The sequence below is a fragment of the Scyliorhinus torazame genome, chromosome 7 (assembly GCF_047496885.1).
Source record: "Scyliorhinus torazame isolate Kashiwa2021f chromosome 7, sScyTor2.1, whole genome shotgun sequence".
Taxonomy (NCBI): Eukaryota; Metazoa; Chordata; class Chondrichthyes; order Carcharhiniformes; family Scyliorhinidae; genus Scyliorhinus; species Scyliorhinus torazame.
Genome location: NC_092713.1, coordinates 274,571,337 through 274,593,863, shown reverse-complemented (window position 1 = coordinate 274,593,863; position 22,527 = coordinate 274,571,337). Strand labels below are relative to the sequence as shown.

Below are 22,527 nucleotides of genomic sequence, written 5' to 3'. Positions count from 1 at the left end.
TGCTTCCAAATGGGAGTAGATCGTATCTCGAATAATTCTCTCCAGTAATGTCCCTACCACTGACGCAAGGCTCACCGGCCTGTAGTTCCCTAGATTATCCCTGCTACCCTTCTTAAACAAAGGGACAGCATTGGCTATTCTCCAGTCCTCCGGGACATCACCTGAAGACAGTGAGGATCCAAAGATTTCTGTCAAGGCCTCAGCAATTTCCTCTCTAGCCTCCTTCAGTATTCTGGGGTAGATGCCATCAGCCCCTGGGGACTTATCTACCTTAATATTTTTCAAGACGCCCAACACCTCGTCTTTTTGGATCTCAATGTGATCCAGGCTATCTACACACCCTTCTCCAGACTCAAAATCCACCAATTCCTTCTCTTTGGTGAATACTGATGCAAAGTATTCATTTAGTACCTCGCCCATTTCCTCTGGCTCCACACATAGGTTCCCTTGCCTATCCTTCAGTGGGCCAACCTACATGTACTTACACCACATTGAATGCAGCAGTTGAAGAAGGTGGCTCACTTCTACCTTTTTAGGGTCAATTAAGGATTGTCAATAATTCTTGGCCATGCCCAGATCCCATGAAGAAATATTTTAAAAAGCTGCATTGACTTTTAAAATGGTTTGAAAGTATTAACTCGACCAGTTAAAACAAAAAATCCTCCCAATCAGATTGAATGTCCATTGTCCTCGGGAACTTATTTTAAAACCAACGAGAAGGATTTTCACCATTGCTGCAGAGATATTGAAGATTGCCTGTGCAGAATGTAGAAAGAGGTTATTGCATATTGGTAACAGAACCCATCTGATTTTCCTTGCACTAAACTAATGGAATTTGACAGGCTGACAAGAAACGTCCATATTGTGTGTACCATTAGGAAAGATCTGCTCATTTTGGACAGTGTCTTGCCCTGATGGTGTTTAGTGCATGGAAACCTAAAGAGAAAGAACTAATTGCGATAGATTTTTGTCTTCATCAACCACACTCTAATTAGCATCAGTTGAATGAAAAATCGAGCGAAAAGAATTACTTGCATAACACACTGAATTTTAATTTAATTAATTGCCACTTCCGAATCCACTCCTTTTGTATTAATTAGATGTCAAGATTCACCATTAAGATGGATTTAAATATTAGCTGTGAAGCAACTGTGCTAACCACTATGCTACCGTGCTGCCCACTTTATGTGACTTCAGTACTCCTTATTTAAAAAAAATAATTTAATTCCAGGTTTATTCCTGAATCTCCACGCTGGCTGATGTTAAATGGAAGGGTACAGGAGGCTGAAGCAATACTCAGATACATTGCAAAGAAAAATGGAATGACTCCACCAGCAGTGCTTTTCAATGATCTTGAGGTACCGGCACAGAATTTTGCATTTATTCTCATGTGATCATTCAGCCCTTTAGTATAGACCTGCTCTTTAATTGTCAATTGTCTCATGCTCCTTCCCTATTGAAGGCATTGACTCTTTATTATGCTTTGGTTCCATTGGTGTCAGTCACCTCCCTTGTCCTACTAACTAATTTTTCATATCTGACTTTAAGGATCTCAGACAGGTCCTATTCTACTTTCAGCCAAAAGCAAATACAAATTTACCAAGATTCACAGCATAGCAATGGGGCATGAGGATCTTAGAATCAGAGAATTCACAGTGCAGAAGGAGGCCATTCGGCCCATTCGGCCCTTGGAAAGAGCACCCTATTTAAGCCTACACCAGTAACCCAACCTAACCTTTTTGGACACTAAGGGGCAATTTAGCATGGCCAATCCACCTAACCTGCACATCTTTGGACTTGGGGGAAACCCACACAGACACGGGAGAAAGTGCAAGCTCCATACAGGCAGTCACCCGAGGCCGGAATTGAACCCTGGTCCCTGGTGCTGTGAGGCAGCAGTGCTTACCCTGTGCCACCGTGCCACCCCCACCTAGCTGATTTTTCTGTTTTGCTTCAATCCCTGTAAATGCCAATCTCATTTTAGAGGGATGGAATTTCCAGTGACCAATGTAAAGAATCACATGACAGGATTTCCCTTTTTAAGAGTTTTACTGTGACAAATAAATCAAAATCAACTTTGACGAAACACTACTTAGTCGGCAACTAAAATACTGAACTACAGAAAATTTGCAACACAACCAAAAACCCCATGCCATGTTTATACATTAGACCACACTCTCACTCTTCTGTTTAAATTCCTAAGCTCCTCCCAGCTTTAACAGGATTCTTCTTCCTCCTGGTGCATCCCCCCCACTCCCCCCACAGCCCAAACCCAACCCCTCCAGGTGTGGCGGAAGTGGCTCACCAACATAATCGGAAACCCCACCGTCTATATATTAAATTAATCTTTTTCTGTATTTTTTCTTTTTACAGGTGTAATTATTTTTGTGAGTTTAATGTCTGTATGTATGGAGTGATCTGCCAGGGCTATACACAGATAATACTTTTCATTGTACCTTTTCAATAAACAATTAATTGCCACTGAGATCCCAAACCCGTTGAAATCGATGGCAATTTCCATTCATCACCCGTGCCACCTTTGGGGACCACCATGGGGGGGGAGGGGGGGGGGGGGGGGACTGTGATGGGGCAAGTAGGTCTCGCTGACGGGAAGGACTGAAGAATCATGTACAGAGTCTGCTTCACTCCAACCTCTGAGCTTCCAGTAGCAAGGCATCCTCCAGTAACTTCTTGGCCTTTTAGTCTCCATGAGCTTTCATTCTTTGAACCAAAGATGCTTCAGGCAATAAAAATGCAGAGGGAATTTAAGGGAATTTGGGTACGTGAATAATGAAATGGTTATAAGCAAAAACAACAATGGGGGAAGATTTAAAGATATTGAACAAAATGAGTTGAGTGGTATTCCAAACATTCCTGTGTGTGTGGCGGAGGGGGTTGAAATTCCATGGGCGGTCTCACATTATCCCACTCTAAATTTAGTCAAATAGCAGAAGCACCCACAGAAGAATATTACCACATATTGATAAAAAATATAGCTACGGTGAGAGATGGTGAAGATGTCTGTGGCATTTCAGGGCTTATATATATGCACACAAATAATGTAGGTAGACTTACATACCTAGTATCAGACTGGTATTGAACTTTATATACCACATTATTCATTTATGTGATAGAATATCTCTTTAATCCCTGCAGAATTCTCAACTGGTACGCCAAGGAAGGGGGGGGGGTTTCATTTGATGGCTCATTTTCAAATGTGAAATCACAAAATGCATAAAATTAATTGGCCGTATGCTGAGCGAATTGATACACCCAGTTTTGGCCAAGTTTTCCACAACCCCTGCCTGAACACGATCATTAGCTCTTTGTCCTTTTTAACTCCAACACACACACGCACACGCGCTGTGACACATACCAAAATCAACTGCAAATGTGACAGCTTGTACTACGTTCTTTTCAAATAGGTTTTTTGCATCATCCATCCTCAACTTGAACTCAGAATAATAGATAATAAAACAGATGATAATCCATGATAACATGATTTCTCTCTATTTTCCTTCCAGCTCGAAGACATGAAGGCTAAAAGCAAACAATCTCATTCGATTATTCACTTGGTTAAAATCCGTAAAGTTCGAGCCATCACTATCATAAACTTTCTAATGTGGTGAGTATTTCACCGAATCATAGAATAATATATCAGCGAAGGAGGCCATTCAGCCCATCAACTCTGCACCATATCTTTTGACGACCAATCCAGTTAGTCCTACTCCCCTGCTCTTTGCTCATCCCCTGTAAAAATGTTCTCCTTCAAGTATTCAACTCATTCTATTTGAATGACTTATTCTATGACTTAATCTGTATCTGCCACCCTCTTAGTCAGTGCATTTCAAATCTTAACCAAGCATTGCATAAAAAAGTTTTCACTCATGCCATTTCCAGATTTCCAATCACCTTACATCTGTGCCTCCTAGTTATTGACTCTACAGCCATCGGGGAAAGTTTCTCTTTATTTACTACATCTAAAGCTGTCCTGATTTTTCTAAACCACTCTCTGATCTCCTCCCGCGCTTCTATGGTTTCTTGGTGGGGGACAACCCTAACTTCCGCACTTTGTGCACGTAACTACAAACGCAAAAGTGGCATGAAAATGCTTTTCACATTGTGAGTAGTTAACATCCGGAATGCAGTGTCTGAGAGTTCAGAGGCAGCTCACGTCGAGGCATTCAAAAAGGAATTAGGCTATTTTCTGAAAGGGTTATGGGGAGAACAGGGGAAATGCACAAATGGAGTCGCTCCTTTGGAGAGCTGGCATGGACAGAATGGCCTCCTTCTACATTGTAACAATTCTGTGATTCCTGGAAACGTTCCAGACAATCTCTTCTGTACCTTTTCCAATCTCTTCATATTCTTCCTGAGGGGTGGTGACAATACCGGGTTTGGGACTGAACTAGTATTTTATTCAAGTTCTATATGAGCATAACTTCTGGATTTTTGTCCTCTTTGGACTGAATCACAGAAAACACATTGCAGAAGAGGCCCTTCGGCTTATCAAGTCTGCACCATCACGTGAAAGACACCCGATCTATCTACCTAACCCCTTTTCACAGCACTTGGCCCATAGCCTTGAAAGTTATGACCTGCCAAGTGCTCATCTAGATACTTTTTAAAGGATGTGAGGCAACCCATCTCTACTGCCCTCCCAGACAGTGCATTCCAGACGGTCACCACCTGCTGGGTAAGAACGTTTTTTTCTCACATCCCCCCCTAAACCTCCTGCCCCTCACCTTGAACTGTGTCCTCTTGTGACTGACTCTTCAACTAAGGGAAACAGCTGCTCCCTGTCCACCCTGTCCATGCCCTCATTATCTTGTGCATCTCAAACTCGTCGCCCCTCAGTCTTCTCTGCTCCAATGAAACCAACCCAAACCCTCTCATAATTTCAATGTTCCATCCCAGGCAACATCCTGGTGAATCTCCTCTGCACCCCTCCCAGTGTAATCACATCCTTCCTATAATGTGGCGACCAGAATTGCACACAGTGTCCCATCTGCTTTTTTCACCACCCTATTAACCCGCCCTTCTGCCTTCAGAGATCTATGGACAAACACACCAAGGTCTCTTTGTTCCTCCGAACTTCCCAGTTTTGTGCCCTTCGTTGAATACTTCTTTGTCAAATTTCTACTTCCAAAGTGTATCACCTCACACTTTTCAGGGTTAAATTCCATCTGCCCATTTGACCATCTCGGCTATATCTCCCTGTAATCCAAGTACTCAACCTTGCTGTTAACCACCCGACCAATCTTTCTGTCATCTGCAAATTTACTAATCCTACCCCCCACGTAGTCATCTATGTCGTTTATGTAGATGCCGAATAGTAGGCGACTCAGCACAAACCCTTATAGTATGCCACTGGACACTGGGTTCTAGCACTGAAGCAGCTATCTGTCAGCACACTCTGTCTCCTCCAGCCAATTTTGAATCCACCTTATCAAATTACCCTGTATTCCATGTTGGACCTTGTCAAAGGCTGTGCTGAAATCCGTATAAACTACAAAAACTGCACTATCCTCATTCTAATCTCCTTCTAATCTCATTTTATTACAATATTTAGATCTGTTCTGTGTGTGTGATTAGTTAAGTCTACATATAGTTAATGAAAAAAGATCTAAACTGAGATGAGCTTCTGTAAACTTGAGAAAGCAGGCATTGTAAATAATACATAGAAATTGGTGTATTATCTCTGACGCCTAAAGCACAACAATGAGGATAATGAGGAATAGTTTAATGCTACCAGTAATATACACATGAACGAGATGACTTAGTACCAGCAACAATCTCTGCGCTGAGAAGAGTACCAGTAGCCATGAAGCAGAAAGGGGTCAATGAGCTGCATTGGATGATGACACCAGGGCCGGGATTCTTCCCCAAACGGCGGGGCAGGCCGTACCGGCCCCAAAGAGTGGCGTGAGCCACTCCAGCGTTGGGCCGCCCAGAAGGTGCGGAATCCTCCAGCGGGCTAGGCCGGCGCTGGAGTGGTTGGCGCCGCGTCAACCAGCGCGAAAGGGCCTCCGCCGGCCGGCGGGAGTTGGCGCATGCGCAGGAGCGCCAGTGTGTTCTATCACATGCGCAGAACCGCTGGCGTGATCCCTGCGCATGCGCAGGGGGTTTCTTCTCCGCGCCAGCCATCGCGGAGCTTAACACAGGCCGGCGCGGAGGAAAAGAGTGCCCCCACGGCACAGGCCCGCCCACAGATCGTTGGGCCCCGATGGCGGGCCAGGCCACCGTGGGGCTCCCCTCCCTGGGGCCGGATCCCCCGTGTGTCCCCGAGGAGTCCGCAGGCCGCCTTCAGAGCCAGGTCCCGCCGGTATGGACCTTGTCCATTTCACGCCGGCGGGACTGGCCGAAAACAGGTGGCTGCTCGGCCCATCGGGGCTCGGAGAATCGCCGGGGTGGGGGGCCCACTGCCAACGGCCCCCGACTGGCGCGTCGTGATCCCCGCCAAAATGCCAGCGCTGGAGAATTTGCCAGCCGGCGCTGGAGCGGGGGGGGGGCAGGATTCACGCCGCCCCCCGGTTATTCACGGTCGGAGAAGCCCGCCCCTGGTGTCATAACTCATATAGATGTCAAAGTTACACCACCCTGCCATCACCCATGTGAAAATGTATGTCACAACAGAGGTATCAGGAAATGTGATTGGAACTATAAACGCATTATGCAGTGAAGGAAGAAAACAATCAATCGCCTATCATTAAAAAAATATATATTTTTTCCAATTGAGGAGCAATTTAGTGTGGCCAATCCACCTACCCTGCACATCTTTGGATTGTGGGGTGAAACCCATGCAGACACGGGGAGAATGTGCAATATCCACATGCTAAGTGACCCGGAGCCGGGATCGAACCCGGGTCCTCACGCCGTGAGGTAGTAATGCCACTGTTCTCTCCTAGAGAGAAGGTGGCATTGCCTGCATCTATTCTTGTGAATATTGCCATATGTGTCTCAATGCTGAACGTTTACTGCAATTGTAGGAGCAGGGGTCCTAATTTGAGGATAAGGGATAAACCTTTTAGGACTGAGGTGAGGAGATATTTCTTCACCCGAATAGTAGTGAATCTGTGGAATTCGCTACCACAAAGTTGTCAAGGCCAAAACGTTGTGTAATTTTAAGATAGCTCTTGGGTTTAAAGGGATTAAGGAATATGGGGGGAGGGCAGGATCAGGGTATTGAACTTGATGATCAGCAATGATCATAATGAATGGCAGAGCAGGCTCAAAGGGCCGAATGGCCTCATCCTGCTTTTATTTTCTATGTTCTAAATTTCATTCTCTACCTGATTACCAAATGCTGACTACATTATTAGTCACATCATCATCATTAGTACAACTTTGAGATTGGGATTTTTAAAAAATAAATATTTTTATTTTCCTCCTTTTTCACATTTTCTCCCAAATTTACACCCGCCAACAATAAACAATAATCAGTAACGAATATGTCAATCACCATATCAATAACAACGATCCCATCCTCCCACCAAACCCCAAACATTAGCCCGCATGTTCACATAAACAAATGACAAAAAGGAATTAGGGATCACCCATAGTCACCATTAACACACACAGCCCCCCCCCAACCCTCCCAACCACCCCCCCCCCCCCAACTAATGTTCGATGTTATCCAGTTCTTGAAAGTGCATGATGATTAATGCCCATGAATTGTAGAACCCCTCCATCCTTCCCCTCAGTTCAAACTTAACCTTCTCAAGAGTCAAGAATTCCAACAGGTCCCCTCGCCATGCCAGGGCACAGGGTGGAGAGGTTGCTCTCCAACCTATCAGGATCCGCCTTCGGGCGATCAACGAGGCGGAGGCTACAATATCTGCCTCCACACGCGTTTCCAACCCCGGCTGGTCCGACACCCCGAACATGGCCTCCCGAGGGCCTGGGTCCAGTTTCACGTGCACCACTTTAGAGATTACCCTAAAAACGGCCTTCCAGTTATCCTCCAGCTTTTGACAGGACCAAAACATATGAGCGTGATTTGCGCCCCCCCCACTCCCCCCCCCCGCAACATTCACACACACCTTCTATCCCTTCAAAGAATCGTCTCATCCTCGCCCTCGTGAGGTGTGCTCTATATACTACCTTCAGCTGTATCAGCCCCAACCTCGCGCACGAGGTGGAGGCATTCACTCTCCAGGGCACCTCACACCAGAACCCTCCTCCATATCCTCTCCCAACTCTTCCTTCCACTTTGCTTTGATCCCTTTCAGTGGTGCCTTCTCCTCTTCCAAAGTAGCTCTGTAAACTGCCGACACTACCCCCTTCTCCAGTCCCCCTGTCGTCAGCACCTCCTCCAGCAATGTGGAGACCGGCTCCACCCAGAAGCTCTGTATCTCCTTTCTGGCAAAATCTCGAACCTGCATGTATCTAAATATTTCTCCCTTTTGCAGCCCATACGTCGCTTCCAGCTCCTTCAATCCTGTAATACGACCCCCAAGGAACAAATCTTTTAGTGTCTTAATCTCCTTCTCCCATTTCTGAAAATTTCCATCCCACTTCCCTGGCTCAAATGTGTGGTTCCCCCAAATCGGCATTTCCCTTGACCCTGCCCCCAACCTGAAGTGTTGGGGAAACTGCCTCCAAATTCTCAATGAAGCTATTATTACCGGACTCCCTGAGTACTTACCCGGGGCCATCGGGAGCGGCGCTGTTGCTAGCGCCTTCAATCCTGACCCCCTGCACAAACTCTCCTCCATTCTGACCCACGAGGAATCAACCTCTCTGACCCAGCTCCGCACCTTCTCCACATTTCCAGCCCAGTAATAATACATCAGGTTCGGAAGACCCAAACCCCCTGCCTGCCTTATCCTCTGTAGTAGCAACCTTTCTAACTCTGGCCACCTTCCCTCCCCATATGAACGAGGTAATCATTCCTTCAATCTCTCTGAAGAATGCCTTTGGCAGGAAAATCGGCAGGCATTGGAAAATAAACAGAAATCACGGCAACACGTTCATTTTAACCGCCTGTACCCGACCCGCCAGTGACAGCGGGAGACCATCCCACCTCGCCAGATCAGCTTTCACTCTCCCCACCAAACTAGAAATGTTGTACCTGCGGAGCCCCCCCCCACCCCCCTCCAATGCGATAGCCAACAGCTCAATTGTGAGTGCAAACAGCAAGGGGGACATAGGACATGCCTGCCTAGTCGCACGGTGGAGAGAAAAGTGTCTCGAGCTGATGTTGTTCGTGCGGACACGCGCCCTCGGCTCCTTATATAGTAGCTTTACCCAGTCCACAAATCTTGATCCAATCCCAAACCACTCCTGAACTGACAGCAAGTATCCATTCTATCCGGTCAAACGCCTTCTCAGCGTCCAATGCCACAACCACCTCTGTTTCCTTCCCCTCTGCCGGTGCCATAACCACGTTCAATACCCTTCTAATGTTTGAAAAGAGCTGCCTCCCTCTCACGAACCCCGCCTGATCTTCACCTATCACCTTCGGGAGGCACTCCTCCAGCCCACCTGCCAGTACCTTCACCAATACTTTTGTGTCCACGTTTAAGAGTGATATGGACCTATACGACCCACACTCCGTCGGGTCCTTATCTTTTTTAAGCAACAGGGAAATCGATGCCTGCCCCAAGGTTTGTGGCAACATCCCCTTCCCTATCGCCTCTTCAAACACCATCAGTGTGCCAGCTTATTCTTGAATTGTTTACAATATTCCACTGGAAACCCATCCGGCCCTGCCACCTTCCCCGAATGTATCCTCCCAATCGCATCTTTAACTCCTGCTCCACTATCGCTCCTTCTAACGTAGCCCTGTCCCCCTCCTCTAACCTTGGGTACTCCAACCCATCTCCAAATTCCTGCACCTCCCGGTCTCCCCCAGGTGGCTCTGACCTGTACAACCTCTCATAGAATTCCTCAAAGACCTTGTTTATCAGATCCGGAGACACCACCAACTTCCCTGCCCTGTCCCTCATCTGAACAATTTCCCTACCCACTGCCTCCCTCCGAAGCTTTCTCTCCATGCTCGTAAACTGCACCCCTTGCTCACCTCAGTTGGCGCACCATCTTCCTGGTAGATAGTCGGTCAAAGTTCGCCTGTAGTTCGTTCCTCTTTTCCAACTTTGCTGGGTCCCCATCTTCTGCATAACTCCTATCTACTTCCAACATCTCATCTATTACCCTCTGTCGCTCCAACCTCTCCTCTTTGTCCACCCTGGCCTAAAACAAGATCGCCTCACCCATCACCACTGCCTTTTGAGCCTCCCAGACAACTGCCTTCGACACCTCACCCATACAGTTGAAACCTACATATTACCTTTTCAATTTTGTCACAGAACTCTCGGTCCCCCAACAGTCGCATATCTAATTTCCATCCCGGCCTCTGCGCTACCCCCTTCTCCAGTACCACATCCACCCAATGCGGAGCATGATCTGATACTGAAATTGCCGAGTATTCTGACCCCTTAACCCCAGCCAGCAAAACCTTCCCCACCACAAAAATGTCGATCCGCGAATATACCTTATGGACTGCCGAGAAAAACGAGTACTCCCGCTCCCTCGGGTGCAGGAACCTCCAAGGGCCCTGTGGGAAACCACTGTTGTACTTGTATTAGAGGATGTACTGTAGAACCTGCACTACAGGTTCGCCTGTGGCCCCTGCCTGCTGGCTCCGCCCAGGAGGCAGGGTATAAATATGAGTGTCCTCCAGCTCGCAGCCATTTCACCAGCTGCTGTTGGAGGCCACACATCTGATACCAATAAAGCCTCAGTTTGGATTCAACTTTCATCTTTGGTCAAATTGATTGTGCCTCAATTTATTGGTATCAGTTTCGAAGGATGGACCTCTGTATTAAACCAGATAGCCTGCAGCTGGATCCGCACTCAAGCGACGCCAGAAAGGACTTCCAGCACTGGCTAGCTTGCTTTGAAGCGTATATCAACACGGCACCAACCCCTGTTCCGGAGGCTCAGAAGATCCAGATCTTATATTCCAGGCTCAGCTCCAAAGTCTTCAGCGCCAAACTACGCCGAAGCCATGACTCGACTCAAGGACAATTACGAGCAAAATACAAACACGCTCTTCACCAGGCACGCGCTCGCAACTCGTTCTCAACTACCGGGTGAGTCCATAGAAGACTTCTGGAGGGCCCTAATCCCACTAGTCCGGGACTGTGACTGCGAGGACATTACAGCTAAGGAACACTCAGACCTCCTTGTGAGGGACGCCTTTGTGACTGGAATTGGGTCAGAAATCATATGCCAGCTGCTCCTAGAAGGGGCCACGTGCAACCTCGCAGAGACTAAAACGCTAGCGCTCTCCATGATGGTCTCCCTGCGCAACATCCAGTCCTACGCCCCCAACCGTGCGGCCCAACCCTCCTATGGCTCATGGACTTCACAGGCAGACGCCCAACGAGGGCACTGCCCACCCAATACGCCTGCGCCATACGCCAGCCAGCAAACCCTGGGGGGCCCCGATGCTACTTTTGGCGGACAGCAAAAGCACTCCCGTCAACGCTGCCCGGCCCGCGCTGCCCTTTGTAAAGCCTGCGGGAAGAAGGGCCACTTTGGCGCGGTGTGCCAGGCCCACTCAGTGGCCGCGATCCCCCCCACCCCCCCAGTCACGGACAATGGGCGTCGCCATCTTCTCCTCCCCCCAGACCATGTGCGATCAGTGGGTGCCGCCATCTTCCCCTCCGCGCAACACGTGCATTTCATGGGGGCCGCCATCTTGCTCCACCCCCGCAATGAGCGTTCCATGGGCGCTGCCATTTTGTAACCCGCAAGATCTCCGGGCGCCGCCATCTTGTCTACCCCTCAGCACATGGACACCACCAGCGTTCCAAGATCTGAACTCAACGGCCGCCCCATTAACCGAAGACCAACCAAGGCTTGCCTCCATGTCACTCGACCAGTCTCGCCCGCATAACCCGACCAACGCATCCACCAGCGTGAAAGTCGACGGCCATGTGACCTCTTGCCTGCTGGAGCACCGAGAGCTTTATACACCCAGGCTGCAGACTTCCTTCAATGATGGGTAGAGCATCTCAGGATGGTGGAGAATATCGTGTCCGAGCTGCTAATGATATTAAAATCCTTATAACTGATGGTTTTGCATGGATCCGCCTGTGCGGGGCGTAAACATCGATATCGCCACCAGCGAGGGACAAGAGCATGGTGTCGGAGTTGATGTCAGGCACAAACTTCAATTTTTCAATTTTGTGTGATTCTCTGCCCGTTCGCGATTCGTCCTTCCGCTTCGAGGAGCAGGGAATTCAGCTCACCATATCCTATTTTGTTTTATCTTGGTGGAGTTGCCCTTTTTTTCATCCAGCTCTTTCCTTCTTGTATATTTATCAATGCTGTTTCTTTGTTAGTCATTTTAAAGTAACATTTCATGACAAAATAAAATATAAATTTGATGCTGAGCATTCTAGCACATCATTCACAAACCACAAAGAGCTGTCACAGCATGACCCAGTAAGATCTCCCCTGATGATATCAACATAACCTACTTGCATTGTTTGCCCATTTAACTAAGACACCGCAATGTTATTGCTCAGCAACATCTCCCATTCACTGCAGCGGAACCAGAGATTCCCGCTGCCATGAACGGATGGAAAATCCCGCTCATAATATTAGAATGGAATCAAATATACAGATATCGTGCAGAAAATTTGATTTCGTACTGTGCTCACCCCAGTCCAACGCCGGCATCTCCACATCGTTTCTTATTGCAGGTAGGGGGGTGGATACATAGAAGAGGCAAGTTAGCTGCAGGGAATGTTCCAGTTCATATTTTAACATTTGACATTAATGCAGAGTGTGGAGAGCAGGTCTGCTGCCTGCAACAGCACCTTTGGTGGACAATGACAGGTAGAGCAAGCAGCACAAGTGAGAGAGGAAGGAAGTCCTAATAAAACTATATGGAAGTGGAGAGATGTAGGAGGATAGGACAAAAAAACAATTTGTAAAAATGTTTTACTATTCTGTTAACAGGATGATTCTGTCAGGTGTATACTTTGGGCTGTCTTTAAACACATCCAATCTCCATGGTGATGACTATCTGAACTGTTTTTTGTCTGCTGCTATCGAAGTTCCGGCCTATGGAGCAGCTTGGCTTTTTCTCCGGAGGTTTCCCCGAAGGTTCAGCCTTTCAGGTTCATTTTCCCTTGCTGGAATTGTCCTCTTCTCCATCCAGCTCATACCTTCAAGTAAGTTTTTATAGTGTAACAAAAATAATCATAATCTGTTTTCGTTGAATATTTTAAAATAGCATTTCAGGATAAATTGAAATATGCATGCTGTCGTTCAGAGATTTTAGCATTCTGGCTCACTGTTCCACAAACTGAAAAACCATCGCAGTTTTACTGATCTTAGCTGTGTTGTAAGGATGAGTTGCTGGGAGGAGAAGATGAGGGAGGCAAAATTGGTGGGTGTCAAACCTTAGTTCGGTTGTGTGCACCTCATACTTCACTTAATACATGCATTGGCAGATAAGCTGATATGTCAAACCACCTTTTATCGAGGGAGAATTAACCCCCACACATAGGGCAGCAGGGTGGCAAGCACTGCTGCCTCACAACGCCAGGGACCCAGGTTTGATTCTGACCTCGGGTGACTGTCTGTGCGGAGTTTGCACATTCTCCCTGTGGAGAATCTATCTCCCATAGGTTTCCTCTGGGTGCCCCAGTTTCCTCCCAAAGATGTGCAGGTTAGGTGGCTTGGCCGTGCTAAATTGCCCCTTAGTGTCCAAAGATTAGTTGGGGTTCCGGGGATCGGGAGGGGGATTGGGCCGACATAGGGTGCATTTTTGGAGGGTCAGTGCAGACTCGGTGGGTCGAATGGCCTCCTTCTGCACTGCAGGAATGCAATGATAATATACATAATATGTTTCTATTGAGTTTCAGAGTCCCAGTACAGATACTGCCATGGTTCACATGCTTCAAATATATCATAAATTCACACATAGCGACTAAGAGCTGATCACCTCGCTTTGCTGCCAGGCACCCATGATAGCTTTGATGTAAATGAGTCCGACTCACTCAGGACTCTTCCTCTTTCCTTCAAAATCACCATCATAATTCCCTTCCTTAAAAATATTCGCAATTAAATTTGCGCCTTGTGGTAATCCCCACTGTTGTATATATTAGGAGATATGTGGTAAGGCCCTGTACTACAGGTACAGGGGTAGTCCCTGCCGGCTGACTCCACCCAGTAGGCGGAGTATAAATATGTGTGCTCCCCGTACAGCAGCCATTTCGCCAGCTACTGTAGGAGGCCACACATCTTAGTGTAATAAAGCCTCAGTTGTATTCAACTCTCGTCTTTGTGCAATTGATCGCGCCTCAATTTATTACACTAAAGTTTTCAGAAGATGGACCTCCGCATCAAGCTGGATCGCCTGCAGCTGGATCCGCAATCAAGCAACGCCAAAAAGGACTTTGAACATTGGCTGGCTTGTTTCCAGCTTTCAACAGGTCTGCACCAGACCCAATTCCAGAAGCTCAGAAGGTCCAGATCCTCTACTCGCGGCTGAGCTCCAACGTTTTTCCACTTATCCAGGACGCACCGACCTATGATGAAGCCATGACGCTACTGAAAGAGAACTACGCCCAGCGGACGAACACGCTCTTCGCCAGACACATATTCTCTACTCGTCGTCAGCTCCCTGGTGAGTCCGTAGAAGATTTATGCCATGCTTTCATTCCCCTGGTCAGAGACTGTGACTGCCAGGCTGTCACGGCCACGGAACAGTCAAACCTCCTCATGCGGGACGCTTTCGTCATGGGGATAGGGTCAGAACACATCCGGCAGCGACGTTTAGAGGAGGCAATGCTCGACCTCGCGGAAACCAAAAAGCTGGTGCTATCGATGACAATCGCCTCGCTTAATATCCAGGCCTACACCCCCAGCCGCGCGACCCACTCCTCCTACGCATCGTGGAGTCTGCAGATGGCCACCCCACCGGGGACCCCACTCAGCCAATCCTACGTCTGTGCCACGCTCCAGCCAGCCAACCCCGGGGGCCCCAGATGTTACTTCTGTGGGCAGCAAAAACACCCCAGCCAACGCTGCCTGGCCCGCACCCCCTTTTTCAAGGCCTGCGGCAAGAAGGGGCACTTCGCCACGGTGTGCCAAGCCCGCTCAGTCACCGCGATCGCCCCGAACCCCCCTACATACGGACAGTGGGCGCTGCCATCTTCCCCTCCTCGGACCATGCACGGCCAGTGGGCGCCGCCATCTTTTTCAACCCTCGCCACGTGCGGCCCGTGGGCACCGCCATCTTGTCCACCTCAGGATCTTCAGGCACCGCCATCTTGTCTCCCCCACGGCACATGGGCACCACCATCGTACCAGGACCCGTGTCCCCTGGGCACCCCATTGTCCGACACCAGCGACGATCAGCCGCGACTCGCCTCAGTCACGATTGACCAGTCTCGCCCGCACAACCTAGCCACCGCCTCTACAAGTGTGCAGATCGATGGACACGCGATCTCCTGTCTGCTGGACTCCGGGAGCACCAAAAGCTTCATTCATCCCAATACGGTAAGGCGCTGCTCCCTCGCGGTACACCCCACCAGTCAGAGAATCTCCCTGGCCTTCGGGTCCCACTTCGTGATGGTCCGGGGGTACTGTATAGCCACGCTCACGATCCAGGGCGTAGAATTCAGCGGCTTCCGCCTCTACGTCCTCCCCAACCTCTGCACTGCCTTCTACTCGGCCTGGACTTCCAGTGTAACCTCCAGAGCCTAACATTGAAATTCAGCGGGCCTCTACTACCCCTTACTGTGTGCGGCCTCGCGACCCTAAAGGTCGATCCACCTTTCCTATTCGCAAACCTAAACCCGGATTGCAAACCTGTCGCCACCAGGAGCAGACGGTACAGCGCCCAGGACAGGACCTTCATCAGGTCCGAGGTCCAGCGGCTGCTTCGGGAAGGTATCATCGAGGCCAGCAACAGCCCCTGGAGAGCCTAAGTGGAAGTGGTGAAAACTGGGGAGAAACACCAAATGGTCGTGGACGACAGCCAGACCATCAATCGGTGCACGCAGCTTGACGCCTACCCCCTCCCATGCATATCTGATATGGTCAATCAGATTGCACAATACCGGGTCTTCTCAACTGTAGAACTAAAATCCGCCTACCACCAGCTCCCCAACCGTAAGGCGGACCGCCCATATACTGCCTTCGAGGCAGATGGCTGCCTCTACCATTTTCTTAGGGCTCCCTTCGGCGTCACCAACGGGATCTCAGTCTTCCAAAGGGAGATGGACCAAATGGTCGACTGGTACGAGCTGCGGGCCACTTTCCCGTACCTAGACAATGTCACCATCTGCGGCCACGATCAGCAGGACCATGATGCCAACCTTGCCAAATTTCCCCACACCGCCACTCTCCTAAACCTCACTGAGAACAAGGAGTAGTGCGTATTCAGCACGAACCGCTGAGCCATCCTCAGCTATGTGGTCCAGAACGGAGTTCTGGGGCCCAACCCCAACTGCATGCACCCCCTTATGGAACTCCCCCTTCCCCACTGCCCCAAGACCCTCAAACGCTGCCTGGGGTTCTTTTTTTACTGCGCCCAGTGGGTCTCAAACTATGCGGACAAGGCCCGCCCACTCATCCAGTCCACTCTTTTCCCCCTGACGGCTGAGGCTCAACAGGCCTTCAACAGTATTAGGGCCGACATCGCCAAGGCATCGATGCACACATTCGACGAGACGTTACCTTTTCAAGTGGAGAACGACGCATCAGACGTCGCTCTGGCCGGCACCCTCAACCAGGCAGGCAGACCTATGGCATTCTTTTCACGAACCCTTCATGCCTCCAAAATTCGACACTCCTCCGTCGAAGAAGAGGCCCAGGCCATCGTTGAAGCCGTGCGGCATTGGAGGCATTACCTGGCCGGCAGGAGATTCACTCTCCTCACTGACCAACGGTCGGTTGCCTTTATGTTTAACAACACACAGCGGGGCAAGATCAAATACGATAAAATCTTGCGGTGGAGGATCAAGCTCTCCACCTACAACTATGAGATTTTGTATCGCCCCGGTAAGCTCAACAAGCCCCCGATGCCCTATCCCGAGGTACATGTGCCAGGGCACAGGTGGACCATCTCCGGACCTGCACGACAACTTTTGTCACCCGGGAGTCACACGGCTGTACCACTTCATCAAGGCCCGCAATCTGCTCTACTCCGTCGAGGAAGTACGGACAATCATCAGGGACTGCCATGTCAGTGCGGAGTGCAAACCGCACTTCTACCAGCCAGATCGCGCACGCCTGGTGAAGACCACCCGCCCCTTTGAACGCCTTAGTGTTGATTTCAATGGGCCCCTCCCCTCCACTGACCGTAACACGTATTTCCTCCGTATGGTCGATGAGTACTCCAGATTCCCCTTCGCCATTCCATGCCCCGACATGACATCTGCCACCGTCATCAAAGCCCTCAACACCATCTTCGCTCTGTTCGGCTTCCCCGCCTACATCCACAGCGACAGGGGATCCTCATTCATGAGTGATGAGCTGTGTCAGTTCCTGCTCAGCAGGGGTATCGCCTCCAGCAGGACAACCAGCCCTAACCCCCGGGGAAACGGGCAGGTGGAGAGGGAGAACGGGACGGTCTGGAGGGCCGTCCAGCTGGCCCTACGGTCCAGAAATCTCCCGGCCTCCCGCTGGCAGGAGGTCCTCCCCAATGCACTGCACTCCATTCGGTCGCTCCTATGCACTGCGACTAACGACACACCCCATGAACGTCTCTTCGCCTTCCCCAGGAAGTCCACATCCGGGGTGCCGCTCCCGACTTGGCTCGCAGCTCCAGGACCCGTACTCCTCCGTAAGCACGTACGGCTCCACAAGGCGGACCTGTTGGTTGAAAGGGTGCAGTTACTCCACGCTAACCCCCAGTATGCCTACGTAGCATACCCCGACGGCCGCCAGGATACTGTCTCCCTCAGGGACCTGGCACCAGCAGGTTCCCCACACACAGCCCCCTCTGGCCCAGCGCCACCCTCCCCTACCCGGCGCACCCAGCAGCAACCCCTTCCGGGACCATCAGTCCTCCCCCTGCCCATGCCCGAGGATAGCTTTGATGTAAATGAGTCCGACTCACTCTGGCCTCTTCCTCTTCCCTTCAAAATCACCATCATAATTCCCTTCCTTAAAAATATTCGCAATCAAATTTGCGCCTTGTGGTAATCCCCACTGTTGTATATATTAGGAGATGTGTGGTAAGGCCCTGTACTACAGGTACGGGGATAGACCCTGCCTGCTGGCTCCGCCCAGTAGGCAGAGTATAAATATGTGTGTTCCCCGTACAGCAGCCATTTCGCCAGCTGCTGTAGGAGACCGCACATCTCAGTGTAATAAAGCCTCAGTTGTATTTAACTCTCGACTTTGTGCAATTGATCATGCATCACGCCTAGTTTTCAATGTCTCAACCTCAACAAGACACAAGTTAGACCCCAGCTGGAATATCATGCACAGTTCTGGGCGCCATGCTATCGAAAAGATGTGAATGCATTTGAGAGAGTGCTGAAGAGTTTAGAAGAATGGTTCCAGGGGTGAGAAACTTCTGTTACAGAGAATAGGTTGGAGAAATTGGGACTCCTTGAACAGAAGGCGGCTAAGAGGATATTTGATAGAGGTGCTCAAAATCATCAGGGGGCTGGACAGGGTAGATAGGGAGAAACTGTTCTTACTTGTGGAAGGGCTGAGAATAAGAGGGCACAGATTTAAAGTGATTTGCAAAAGAAGCAAATGTTATGTGAGAAAACACCGAGCGAAATTCTCCGCCTCGCGATGCCGCAAATGCAAACTGCGACTAGGTGTCCGACCAAAACCAAATTCCATGCCCAGCGCCAATTCAGATGCCATACTGTAGTCCCTCGCTGGTGGCGATAATGAGATTTGCGCCCGGCGTCAGCGCCAGCAAGCAAAACCGGCATTTGCATGCACTTAAATGTGATTAGCTGGTTGAACACACTACGGTTCGCCTTTCCACGATGCTCCGCTCCTCTCATGTGGGTGTGTTAGATGTGGACTGGGTGCCATGGCGGCGGGAGGGGAGCGGAGGCTATAAAAACATTGGAAAACTGTTGACAACTGTCAGGCTTGCTGGGGGGTGGCTGCCCCGGCCAGTAACAGTCATGGGTAGTGGTTTGGTGCCTGGTCCCTGGACTTGGGGTGTCCCCCTCGGGATCAGGGTGGCTGGTCTCAGACTGCCATTGCTGCAGTCTGTGTTTTAAACGCAACCCTTTGGTGCTACTTACAGACTCCTGGCTGCTCACACTGCTGAGTGCTGCCTCTGTCCTTTAAATGGTCAGAAGGTATCTGGTCACCTGGGAGCCCACGCAGGCGGCCCCTCTGGAAACCCTCACTCCCCAGCTGTATTGTCAAAGCTGAAGCTCAATCAGGTGCCCACCAGGTGTTGGCACTCCTCAAAATGCTGCCCCATTGCAGAGGAAGCAAGGAATCAGCAGAGCCCACCCCAACCAGAGGACACCCACACTGTGGCTTACAGAACCCTCCTTGATTCTCTGCCACTCTCATGACAGAGGACTCACCAGTGACCCCCAGCCCTCCGGATCACCAGCTGTCTCCTCCTGGTGATGCTGGCAGCGCTGACTGTCTCAGACACCACCTCCCAGGCAGTGTTCAGGAGTGCAGGCTTTAATCTGCACCCCATGCTGGGGAAGAGGGTGCCCTCTGCTCCTCTCTGGCATGGAGCTGGGGTCCACCTCAGACTCCTGACCTCGGAGGGGCAGGTCTTCTCTGAGCCATCTTCGTGGCTGCAGTGAGCCTGTGGTAAGTGGGACGCTTAAAAACAGCTCCAGTTGCCAGACTCTTCGGTGCTAACTCCAGCCCCAGCAGTTAGAACGCCCGCTGGGCAGTGAATAGCTCACAATTTGCATCAGCAGAATGATGGTCCAACAGCATGTCCTGAATTGCTCCCCGAATAGCGCCCCTTACTGGAACGCAAACTGCTCGCAATTCAGTCCCAGCGTCAATACTTACTCAAACGGAGAATTTCACCCACGCTTCACACACAAGCGGTTCGCATTAGGAATCCACTGCCTGGAAGTGTGGTGGAGGGAGGTTCAATCGAGACATTCAAGAGAGCATTAGATGATTACTTAAATAGAAACAATATGCAGGGCTCTGGGGAAATGACACTCGGTCATAATGTTTGTTTGGAGAGCCAATACGGATGCAATGGGCCAAATGGCCTCCTTCTGCACCGTAACAATTCTGTGATTCTGTTTATTTCTCCCCCCAAATGTTTGAATTTTTTCTGCCCATCTCTCCTTCAATTTTGCGTTTAAATCCCTGGTGTAGGATCAAAACTGCCTTTATCAAGGTCATGACCAGTGTTCACTGTAAATGTGTCTGTGGTGCATTATCCTTCCTCATCCTCCTTAACCATATGCAGCATTTGTCAGTAGAATCCCTACAATGTAGAAGGAGGCCATTCAGCACATCAAGTCTGAGCCAATCCTCAGACTGAGCACTCTACCTAGGCCCACTCCCCCACCCTGTCCCCATAACCCTGCACATTAATAATGGCCAATCCACCTAACCTGCACATCTTTGGACTATGGGAGGAAACCGGAGAACCCAAAGGAAACCCATGCAGATATGTGGAGAAGGTACAAACTCCACACAGACAATCACCCAAAGCTGGGATCGAACCTGGGTCCCTGGCGCCTTGAGGGAGCTGTGATAACCCACTGTGCCACCGTGCTATCTTTAATCACATATCCTTTATCAAATAGGCCAATAGGATGTTAACCAAAATGATTATACCATCAAATTAAGACATGACAAGAGATTTATACAAAAAAACACCTTTTTGTTAATAAGAAATATGAAGCATCAGCAAAGTAGCATTACAACAAAAGCAGAAAGAAAACATTACATAGAACATAGAACATAGAACAATACAGCGCAGTACAGGCCCTTCGGCCCACGATGTTGCACCGAAACAAAAGCCATCTAACCTACACTATGCCATTATCATCCATATGTTTATCCAATAAACTTTTAAATGCCCTCAATGTTGGCGAGTTCACTACTGTAGCAGGTAGGGCATTCCACGGCCTCACTACTCTTTGCGTAAAGAACCTACCTCTGACCTCTGTCCTATATCTATTACCCCTCAGTTTAAAGTTATGTCCCCTCCTGCCAGCCATATCCATCCGCGGGAGAAGGCTCGCACTGTCCACCCTATCCAACCCCCTGATCATTTTGTATGCCTCTATTAAGTCTCCTCTTAACCTTCTTCTCTCCAACGAAAACAACCTCAAGTCCATCAGCCTTTCCTCATAAGATTTTCCCTCCATACCAGGCAACATCCTGGTAAATCTCCTCTGCACCCGCTCCAAAGCCTCCACGTCCTTCCTATAATGCGGTGACCAGAACTGTACGCAATACTCCAAATGCGGCCGGACCAGAGTTCTGTACAGCTGCAACATGACCTCCCGACTCCGGAACTCAATCCCTCTACCAATAAAGGCCAACACTCCATAGGCCTTCTTCACAACCCTATCAACCTGGGTGGCAACTTTCAGGGATCTATGTACATGGACACCTAGATCCCTCTGCTCAGCCACACTTTCAAGAACTTTACCATTAGCCAAATATTCCGCATTCCTGTTATTCCTTCCAAAGTGAATCACCTCACACTTCTCTACATTAAACTCCATTTGCCACCTCTCAGCCCAGCTCTGCAGCTTATCTATATCCCTCTGTAACCTGCTACATCCTTCCACACTATCGACAACACCACCGACTTTAGTATCGTCTGCAAATTTACTCACCCACCCTTCTGCGCCTTCCTCTAGGTCATTGATAAAAATGACAAACAGCAACGGCCCCAGAACAGATCCTTGTGGTACTCCACTTGTGACTGTACTCCATTCTGAACATTTCCCATCAACCACCACCCTCTGTCCTCTTTCAGCTAGCCAATTTCTGATCCACATCTCTAAATCACCCTCAATCCCCAGCCTCCGTATTTTTTGCAATAGCCTACCGTGGGGAACCGTATCAAACGCTTTGCTGAAATCCATATACACCACATCAACTGCTCTACCCTCGTCTACCTGTTCAGTCACCTTCTCAAAGAACTCAATAAGGTTTGTGAGGCATGACCTACCCTTCACAAAGCCATGCTGACTATCCCTGATCATATTATTCCTATCTAGATGATTATAAATCTTGTCCCTTATAATCCCCTCCAAGACTTTACCCACTACAGACGTGAGGCTCACCGGTCTATAGTTGCCGGGGTTGTCTCTGCTCCCCTTTTTGAACAAAGGGACCACATTTGCTGTCCTCCAGTCCTCTGGCACTATTCCTGTAGCCAATGATGACATAAAAATCAAAGCCAAAGGTCCAGCAATCTCTTCCCTGGCCTCCCATAGAATCCTAGGATAAATCCCATCAGGTCCCGGGGACTTATCTATTTTCAGCCTGTCCAGAATTGCCAACACCTCTTCCCTACGTACCTCAATGCCATCTATTCTATTAGCCTGGGGCTCAGCATTC

At 49.4% G+C, this 22,527-nt stretch overlaps 1 protein-coding gene across 18 annotated transcripts in view; it reads left to right on the top strand.

Annotated features, from left to right (window-relative positions):
- The window catches only part of LOC140427048 (organic cation/carnitine transporter 2-like), a 271,913-nt gene that overhangs the window by 130,484 nt on the left and 118,902 nt on the right, over nt 1–22,527 (top strand). For all 18 annotated transcript variants that reach the window (XR_011948375.1, XR_011948374.1, XM_072512482.1 and 15 more), the window contains 3 exons: nt 1,232–1,358; nt 3,525–3,625; nt 12,976–13,190. Coding sequence is in view for 16 of the 18 variants with exons in the window: in XM_072512482.1 (XP_072368583.1) it covers nt 1,232–1,358; nt 3,525–3,625; nt 12,976–13,190 (443 nt within the window). In the remaining 2 variants the exon portion in view is untranslated. The remainder of the gene's footprint in view (nt 1–1,231; nt 1,359–3,524; nt 3,626–12,975; nt 13,191–22,527) is intronic.